The sequence below is a fragment of the Microtus pennsylvanicus genome, chromosome 6, assembly GCF_037038515.1.
Source record: "Microtus pennsylvanicus isolate mMicPen1 chromosome 6, mMicPen1.hap1, whole genome shotgun sequence".
Taxonomy (NCBI): Eukaryota; Metazoa; Chordata; class Mammalia; order Rodentia; family Cricetidae; genus Microtus; species Microtus pennsylvanicus.
Genome location: NC_134584.1, coordinates 15,704,215 through 15,713,743, shown reverse-complemented (window position 1 = coordinate 15,713,743; position 9,529 = coordinate 15,704,215). Strand labels below are relative to the sequence as shown.

The 9,529-nt window shown below is 49.1% G+C and overlaps 1 protein-coding gene and 1 long non-coding RNA gene across 2 annotated transcripts in view; both read left to right on the top strand.

The window, feature by feature from the left end:
• The first annotated feature begins 901 nt into the window (after positions 1-901).
• Positions 902-1,939, top strand: LOC142851788 (uncharacterized). Its single transcript, XR_012910869.1, has 3 exons — positions 902-974; positions 1,053-1,136; positions 1,915-1,939. It is a non-coding gene; the product is annotated as an uncharacterized LOC142851788 (long non-coding RNA).
• Positions 1,940-2,631: 692 nt separating this feature from the next.
• Positions 2,632-9,529, top strand: part of Myo10 (myosin X) — a 198,946-nt gene continuing 192,048 nt past the window's right edge. The window contains exon 1 of the mRNA XM_075975824.1: positions 2,632-2,781. Within this exon, the coding sequence (XP_075831939.1) occupies positions 2,761-2,781 (21 nt within the window). The 5' untranslated portion in view covers positions 2,632-2,760. The remainder of the gene's footprint in view (positions 2,782-9,529) is intronic.

Here is a 9,529-nt window from a genome sequence, read left to right as displayed (position 1 = left end):
ATCTTTCTACCTTCTTGAGAATGTGCATACAGACAGAAAATCTGACAGACCCTGCAAGGATCCCCAAGCCTTGAGTAGGCTGCCTGTGAGTTTAATAAAATGCAGATTCCCAGGCACCCACTCTACTTCAGGGATTCAGGGCCAGGCTTTTGTCTGGTTTGTTTTCTTTCTCTTATATAACGTTGCCCTAGGGTGTTTGCATAAGGTGTTAAACATTTTTTAAAGGAAAGAAAATGATTACATAAATTCAACTTCCTAAATGGGATCTGGTGCAGTTATTAACCATATCTTCTTAAGTGACAAGCAATACCAATACTTTGTATAAGAGTTCAAGCTATGAACTGAGCATGGTTCCTCATGCCTTTGGTCCCAGTACTAGGAAGGCAGAGGCAAACAGTTCTTTGATTTTGAAGCCAGTCTGGTCTGTATAGTGAGTTCTAGGACTGCCCATGCTCCAGAGTAGCCTCAGGCTCCTCTATTGCCAGCAGTTGTATTAGCTTAGCACTTCTGTTTCAGGTGAGTAGCCAGTAGTGGCTTGGATGGTGACTTCTGAAAGGCCAAGGTTGCCCAACAAGTCTGGAGCAGGACTGATGCTGGGAACTAAGCCACACCCACACACTCCAACAAGTACTCTAAATCATTTCTCTTGCAGAAATGTGTGCAGATTAATACCATAATGACTAAATTGTTCAGCTGCACTGTCTGAACGCAGTTGGTGTGGCAGAACTCCTTTGACCAAGTGCTTTGGTTGGTGTGGAGAACTGCTGCTACTTATCCTGGCTCCATCTTAACTTTCCTTCTTCCTGGTGTAAGCCCGTGGAAGAAACCAATCACACAGCACAGGACATGTATTAATCAGTTTATAGCTTGACTCTTCCTTCAAAGCGCTGAGATGGGAGTAAGAGTACTAACGCTAGTGAAACTGTTTTGTGTTACAAAGACGCTTAACCCTTTCAAACGAGGATTACAAGAGGGTTCGTTTCTTCAGTTATTTCACTCGGTCGTTGAGCACAATACCCTCTCTCCAGAAGCTTCCGCTCTTCCAATTGCAGGTGGATAGGACACCAAGAAAAAGTCATAATGAGACTGGTCTTCCAACATCTGGAATAAACCCCGAGAAGCGGGAACCTAACCAGGTAGGGTGCAGCTTGGGCTGGGGAGGGCTGTGTCATTTCCCAGAAAGTCTCCCCTGGAAGGAGTCTTCACGAGCTGCCAGCAGTTAGCAAGTCCCTAGAACCGCGCAGACCAGTTCACTGCTGTTTCCAGTTTGCCAGTTGCCAATCCGCCGCTGGGCTCCTGAGTCTAGCATCACCAGCCGGTCGGTTCAAAGGGTTCGTGGATCCCGTGCTTGGATGGCCTGGCCCTGCTAAACTGCTTCAGAAGGAAACTCCCTCCGAGCTGTCGGGAGTTCTTTCTGCACTGGGCCAAGCACCACTTTTGGAGGGCCAACTGGATTCTTGCTAGGAAAGCAGATTCTTAGGAACCCCAGTCTGTGCTACAGATCCCCAGACTCCTGGCCACACTAAAGCTAGAGGAGTTACCTCGGTGGGAACCAGGACTTCTTCCATCTGCTGTTTTCTTTACGTCCAGGGCTGAATTTTTAAGGAGCTATAGGGCACGTCCCGTTCCAGTGTACAAAACATTTCCCGACGGCTATCACGAAAACTTCTAACGCGACTTAGAGCAGGGAAAGTCGATACGGAAAGGCAACTTCCAGAAGTTCGGATTCGTCTCCCGTTTTCCGCTTCCTGTCCAGCGATCGCTCACCGGCAGAGCCGAATTGATGAGATAGGCATAGAGCAGGTTCCTGGAGCGCCTAACAGTCACCGTCCCGGGGCCCCTCTCCCATCCCCTGTAACTATCTAGTCTCTATGGCCAAGGGAAGAGTCAAATCCTCTAATGGCTCCTAGGCAGGTGGCAAGAAGACCCAGGAGAAGCGCATGGCAGCCGAGGATTCAGTGGAGGTCTAGGTGGGTAGCTCCGGCCCTCGCGGCTACAGCACACAAGTAAAGCTGAAGGCGGAGCCCTTGGGGGCGTGGTCGGGCGTCCTGTGGGCGTGGTCTGGTTGGTAGCTGGGACTGGGAGCGGCGTGTGGGAAGCCTGAGCAGGCTGCGGGCGGGGCTACAATGGGCGTGTCTAGGCACCCGAGTGGGCGTGGTCTGGATATATTTGAGACCAGACTACCCCTGAAGGTTGAGGAGCTCTCGGGGGCGGGGCCGGTCCTGGAGTAGGCGTGGCCCTTCTCGTGGAGGCGTGGTTCTTGGGCGGGGCGGGGCGGGCGGAGCCCCGGGGTAAGCGAGAGCAGGCGGCTGGCGAGAGCCGGCTGCGCCTGGGGCCGGAGTGCTCACTGTTGTTGGCGCGCTGGTGAACCGCAGTCCCCCGCTCGGACCGAGCGCCCCCGGCGGAGCGCAGAAGGAGGCAGGCGCGTCGCCAGCCCCTGGCCGCCCTCCCCCAGCCCGGGAAGAATGTGCCAACAGCTGTTCTCTGCCCGCGAGCACTTCGGCCAGAAGTGAGGAACTTGGAGGAAGAAGAGACAAAGGCTGCGGTTGGGACGGAGGAGGTCCGAGAGGCGGACAAAAGGTGCGGAGAAGCAGCGGCGACCGGGGTATGGCAGCGCGGCGGCTCCGCGGGCTGGAGTCGCCCCGAGGCGCGCCGTGACACGCGTGGCTTCCCTGGACCTGCCGCCGCGCCACGCCGCGCTGCGCTGACTTCCGCGACTGCAGCCGCGCCGCCTGAGAAGAAGGTGCGGGCGCCGAAACAATGGACAGCTTCTTCCCTGAGGTGAGTGGCGGGCAGGACCTGGCGGAGACCGGCACCCGGACCGGCACACCGCGCGCGCCCCGGCGCCTGCGCGTCCCGGGGAGGGGAAACTTTGTGGGAGTCTCCTGAAACCCCACTCCCTCCGCCGGCCCCGAGTCTCGGATGAGTAAGCCTAGGCAGGTTGGGGTTTGTCCTGCTCTCGCATGTCCCCGGGCGTGGGTGGCTAGCTGACACTCCGCGCCAGGTGAGTCCTCGGGCGCCGGGCGGGGGAGAGCTGAGGGCCGGGCGGCCCGGGTGCCAGGAAACGCGGTAAAAGGCGCAACCGGGACATGCCTTTCTCCAAGAAAGGTCTGGAACTTCCTTTGCCGAACGTGCGGGCTTCCTGTGCAGGGGCCAGTGGCTTCCAGAGCAGCGGGCTAACGAAGTGCGAGCCGGGCCGGCAGAGTCCAATCACTGCTTGCCCTGCCTCGTTGGGCCTTCAAGTCCGCGCTCTACCCAGCGGCGCTCGGATAGGAGGGCTTGAGGATAATTCCGGAGCACGTATTTAATGCCATTCTTTGGCAGATCTTGAATTCAAGTTTAAATAAAAATTCGTTTAGGGCAAACAAAGGTTATTTTAAAAGATGAAACAGATGCCCGTTTTAGGGTCTTTGAGGGCGGAACACCACAGTTACTTGAAACGCGACTTGAAAGTTCCCTTTCCCCCTGGGATGGAGAGCCGCTCTGGTTTCTTGGCACCGATTCCTTTCTTGGTTGTGTTTATTTAATAAATTCTGTTTAAGTTTAGAGGTTTGAAGTGGCTCAGAGTAAACTTAGCTGACTTAAGGGGGACTGATGTGATTTTCGCTGAAAGCTAGGGCGATGTTTTGTGAATCCGGGACAGTCTTAGAATCTTCCAGCAAATCAGAGTAGTGAGAATTTCCCTCCGCGTTAGCTAACTTGCTTTATCAGACTTAATTGGCTATAGTGTTTCAAGGTCTGACGTTCACTTACTGTATTCTCAGGCAGCCACTTAGAATAGCCACAGTGATGTATTGTGTAATGGTCGAATTGACTTTTTCCAAAGTGGTTGTCTCTGTCACCCTGAAAAGGCAGCCTGGAAAGGAAATTAATCATTAATCACTTAGGAAGAAAAGAACTATATTGAAAATTGTGACCCCATAGCTTTTCCCAATTCCTGCGCTATTGTTTCATGCCTGTCGGAAGTCACTGGCACATTTGAGCAGTAAATGACCGCTAGGTTGGACTTTTATCTGTAAGAAAACTGAAGTTCTGTGTCTAGGGCAAATAGTTCTTAACTTGGTGTCTTTTGGAAAATTTGTAAATAGTTGTCGAGTGCTGACAGGGCTCCTTAAGCCTGAAGACCTGCGAAGTTCAAGGTCTCCCCTTGGGGTAGAATTCTGCCCCCTAGTGCAAGTGGTGGGAACTTCATGATAACATGCCCTATCAGCTCCTGCATCCTGGCCTTTAAGTAACTCCAGGGGCTTCTTCTATATGTTGGTTCTTTGGGAGGAGATCTCCATGTCTCGGAGTGATCTTGGAAATAACAGTGAAGTTGTTTTTTCTTTTCTTTTGTTTTTTACGGGTTACCTGTTTCATTTTTCCTGTTTCTAGTGAAGAACCTTATTTGAAGAATGTATTACCAGATCGACAACTCTTTCTCTTCCCTGCTGATGGCTGGTATTTCTGGAAGTTTTTTTTTTTTTAATCTGCCAGTGTGTTTATGTTATTCTGGTGATTTCTGGTTAGCCGTCAGCATTCTGCCCCACACATAAAGCAGCGGGGCAGTAAAAAAAAAAAAGCTAAACAATTGTGTCGTGATTGGAGACACACTCCCAACACACACCCTTTTGCTTTAATGTCTTCGAACACCATTTTGTTAACTGTTGGGTGAAGGTGTTCCTTATCCCGTGAGACTAGAAGGCACAGAAATACAGTGTCCAAAGGCAGTCAGCTTATAGGGTCTCCTCCTCTCTGAGGAGTGTTCAGTTCTTCACTAAGTTTTTCTCTGTGATTTAGAGATAATGATAATGACTTGTTGCTTGTTAGCCAACAATTTGAAGTTCATGCTAACAGCTAAAAAATAAACTGTGTGAGGCAGACAACAAGGAAGTAGGAAGCGCTTCCGAATCCCTGCTGCTGCTCAGACCTGGACTAGGTCTCTGCAAACTGGGTTCCTATGACATTGTGGGCCAGGCACCTCTGTGCTGGAGGGGCTCTCTGCATTCATAGCAAAAGAGAACAGCTTCTCTGGCCTTCGCTCCGCCAGTGCTAGTAGTCTCCCTCCCTCTCAATGATGACGGTGACGTCCCAGAATGTATGCAGCTGTTACTGCAGGCCTACAGTCGCAGAGCTACACCCGGCCGAGCTGCCCTGAGTGAAGCAGTTGCCTCCCGGCCCTCATTCCTGTGTGTGTTTCTTGTCTGCACTTGCCTGCTCTAACTGGGAGCAGGCCTCCTGCTAGGGGCCAGTGGCAGCCAGGGAAGCTGCAGGCTTGTGCCAATCAGCTGATACTGCTGCCTTCAAAATTCGCTCCAGGATTGGCGGAAGGGACCGTGCCCAACTCCCCAGTCAGGTTTCAGTTTCTTCATGGCCTTCATTAAGTTTTTATGGCTTCTCTTGAGTTAATTGTGTGTGCTCACGCAAAGGAGCTTGCTTTTCCAGCGTTTCTTGCAAAGTTACTGAAAAGTTGAGTTCAGGGAGAAATTAAATTTAGGTATGTCTATGGCCAGAAGCAATTATGTACAATAAAATAAACACACATAACAAACCAGTCAACCAAACAGCAACAACAATGACCTCCCTAAACAGTAAATAGCAAAGGTCCAGTTGTAAAATGACAAGACTCTTATACAACATTTTTGAGGTTCGCTGTGGGCTCCGTGTTCCCGTCGTTAGAACCAAGAGGCTGCCTGGAATACAGCAGGGCACCAAGCATTTCCAGAAGAGCTGACCTCCTCTTTTTATTTTAGGCATAGGTGTGGCATAGGCTGTACAAGAGCAAGCCCTTGTTTGGATTAACAGCAAGATATAAATGGCCACATTGATTTTTCATAATAAATATGTAGAAGCTGCATGCCCATAAATTTAAATATAGAAAGCAGATATTAATGCTTCAAGAGACAGCTTGTTAATGAAAATATGCTAGATAACCCTATTTCTTATAGGCTGGTTCGATGTGACTTGGAAGAGGTTTAGCTCAATGCTGTTCAGAGGAGGACTAGAGGTGTAGTTTAGTGGTGGAGGCACTGAGTTTGAGCTTCAACACCACACACACACACACACACACACACAGCATGTACACTGTTGGGTACACACACTCACATGTACCCAACACAGCGCACACACATATTCACACACAGCATACACATATACCATACATGTACCATGCCACACATACAGCACTCACATGTACCATACACACCACATACACAGCACACACATATCACACACAAACACACAGCACATGTATACACACACAACATACACATATACCATATGCACATACCACCCACACAGCACACACATATACCACACATACATACACATCATACACAGCTCGCACACACACACTTACACATACATATACACGCTCCTGCATAACTTGGGAAACATGAAACACCATGGTTTCAGTTGTTACCTGAAGTTATTCAGAAAACATTTTAAACTAGAAATAGACCCCACCAAGCTTCTTTCTTCCTCCCTTCTGACTAGTGGAGCCTGTGTGTGTGTGAACCAGCCACATTTCCTGTGACAAGAAAATTGACACATTGATATTTTCTGTCATCTTCTCCACACCTCATCAGTTCCTAATGTGTGCAGGAGAGGTGCTGAGGACCTTTGTCCTGCCAGATCTTGAGAGCTACAACATCTATTGGTGGCACTGGCTGGGTCCCCTTTAACGTGTTTTCCAATGGGGTTATAGTCCCTTGCCTTGTCTGCCCAGTCCAGAAGAATTTCTATTGTCAAGTCTCCCCCACCCCATATCCGGGACAGCAAAGCTGTAGGAACAGCTGCAAGCGGACAGTTGTTCTAGCCCAGAGTACTGAGCTTCTGTCCAGGGGAGGCCACGAAAGCCCGCCTCCCCCACATCACACGGCCTGATCTTATACCTCTCAAAATCAGGCAGAAGCTGGTCTGTGCCAGGCCTTCAGCGTTTAACCAGAGTCCTGGAGAGAAAGGGCATTGTTTGCTTGCCCAGCTCTGACCTCTTTCCATGGCTTCACCTGTGAGCATGCAAACCTTGACCGTGTTCATCCGCTCTTGTGGCCAGTAGGGTGGTAGTACCTTATTAAAGGCATTTCAAAACTGTGGCTTCAGAGGACCGATACATATTTTCATGTTACGAATTTGCAGGGGGCTTGGAAGAGTAAGTCCCTGATGAAGTCTGCGTGAGGCATGGTACTGTTTCCCCAGCTGTGCAAGGGCCTTGTAGAGGCAAGTGGACGCCTTGCATTCCTAGCATCCACCCAGCCTGCACCATCCATAGGATCAAAGCACTTGTAAGATCCCTGTGGTTAGCATGCCTTTCCCGGCTTTGACTGATAGTAGGTGGGTGTTCTAGTGTCTGCCTTGCTTGGTTGTTAGGCAAATAGGAGGTAAGATTTACCAAGCTCTACAGGTGGTAGGTGGTGGGTATTTAAAGGTCAGTGATCAGAGCTACACTTAGAAGTCAACAAAGATGCTGAGGATGGAGCCTGAGTTAGGTGCCCAGGACACTTGAAACAGGAAGTAGTGACTTATGCCCGCAGTCCACTTAGGAGGTGCAGACAGCAAAATCAGAAGCCTGAGGTCATCCTTGACTTTATAGGAAGTTTGAGGTCAGCTCAATGCATGAGATACCTGTGTGGAGGAGGAAGAGGAGAAAAAAGGAGGAGAAGGAAGAGGCCCCTGGTGGTGAATAAATCCAGGTACACATGGTTGCAAGGAAGGGCTGAGAGATGTGACCCAGATTGTTTCCTGGTCTGATTGCATTGATTTGATTTGGTCCCCCTCCCCCCTTTAAACCTGGGAAGTTCTTGGAAATTCTGTGCTTCCAGAGTTCCATCTAGATGTCAGCCTGTTCTTACAGCCCATCGAGGGTGAGGTGCAGGTCTCCAGGTAGTGGTCATGCCTTCGCATCTTGTGTCCCTCTTCTACCACATTGAGTTCTTAACCTTCTGCTTGCTGCCCTGGATGCAGCCCTGCATCTTCCCTTCTACATCTTACCTAAGAGCCCTGCAGCTCTTACCTTCTGCTTGCTGCTGTGTGAAAAGATTGACTGTCCTGCCTGCCCACTCCAGCGGGTCACGATCACAGTCAGCTCCCCACTGTCTCCCCCGAGCTTGCTTTCTCTCTTCTTGGTCTTTGGAGGAATTTGTTAACTGGTGGTTTTGTGTACTTTATATGACTTCCCTCTGCTCAAATGAGCAAACTGAACCCACGAGAGGTTAGAGATCTTACATATAAATAAATTCTGCTGCTCATGTACGTAGAAAAGAAAGTCCTCAAGGGTGGGGGTTGACCTTGGAATAGCAGATAGTTTCATTCAAAGAGCAAATTAAAAACAAATAAAATATTTTTGTTTTGTTTTAGGTCAAAGAGAGAGATGAGGGGAGATGTTTCTAACATTTTACAGTTCTTTGAAGATAATACTAAAGGGGGGTACTGTGTGCCAGGCGTGTTGTTGAGTTGTTATTTGCATGCTTGTTTAGTTCATATGACCCTATGAATACGACTCGTGAGTTGTGTGTACCCCATGGATGAAGAAATGAGGCAAAGAGAGAGGTTGAGCAACTAGCCCAGTGTCACGCAGCTAGAGAATGGACACATTACTGTATGAATTCAGAATCAGTCCTTCCAAAGATATAGAAAGCCTTACGCACCCACCTTTTCTGTCCCTTGGTCCCTTTGTCATTTTTTGTAAGCTTGCCTTATCTTTCCTCGGCTGTTACTAAGTCATTTCTGAGTTGAGTAGCAAGTGGTTCTCACCTTAGAGACATCGAGGCTCTGTGGAGAATGTTAATCAGCCTCTCAACATGGCAGTGTTTTTTATTTGCCTTGCTTTTTACATAGGGAGGACAAGTGCATCTGTGTCCTTTAAAAGGCAGTTTCTGAAAGCATCTCAGCCTCAGGAGAGCTGCGACGTCATGTTAGGCACTGGGTTCCTAGGCATTTCAGAAGGGCCTGGTTTATTAAAAGGAAAGGCAAGTTCCTTTGTTTTGTGGCTTCTGATAGTTTCCGGAGTGGAGACTGAAGTTTCTGTCCCACCCAGTCCTGCAGCTGTTCAGTCCCAAAGAAACACACAGAGGCTTATATTAATTATAAACTGCTTGGCTTCTTAGCTCAGGCTTATTACTATTTAGCTCTTACAACTTAAATTAACCCATAATTCTTATCTGTTTTTAGCCACGTGGCTTGGTACCTTTTCTCAGTGAGGCATTCTCATCTTGCTTCCTGTGCATCTGACTGGTGACTGCGTCTCTACCTTTTGTCTTCTAGAATTCTCCTAGTCTGGTTATCCCACCTATACTTCCTGCCTGGCTACTGGCCAATCAGTGTTTTATTAAGCCAATCAGTGTTTTATTAAAGATTGACAAATCTTTTACAGTGTACAAGAGAATTCTCCCACAGTACCGGAGTGACTGTTGAGATGCCATTTTCTCTCGTGAAAGGATGATGCTGACTAAGTTCTTGGTGTTTCTTCACAGCAGCCCCCATTCCCTTATAGCTGGACCCTCTGCAGAACCCCCAGCGGGGAGGTTTCTCAGAGTACTCCTTGCATAAAACA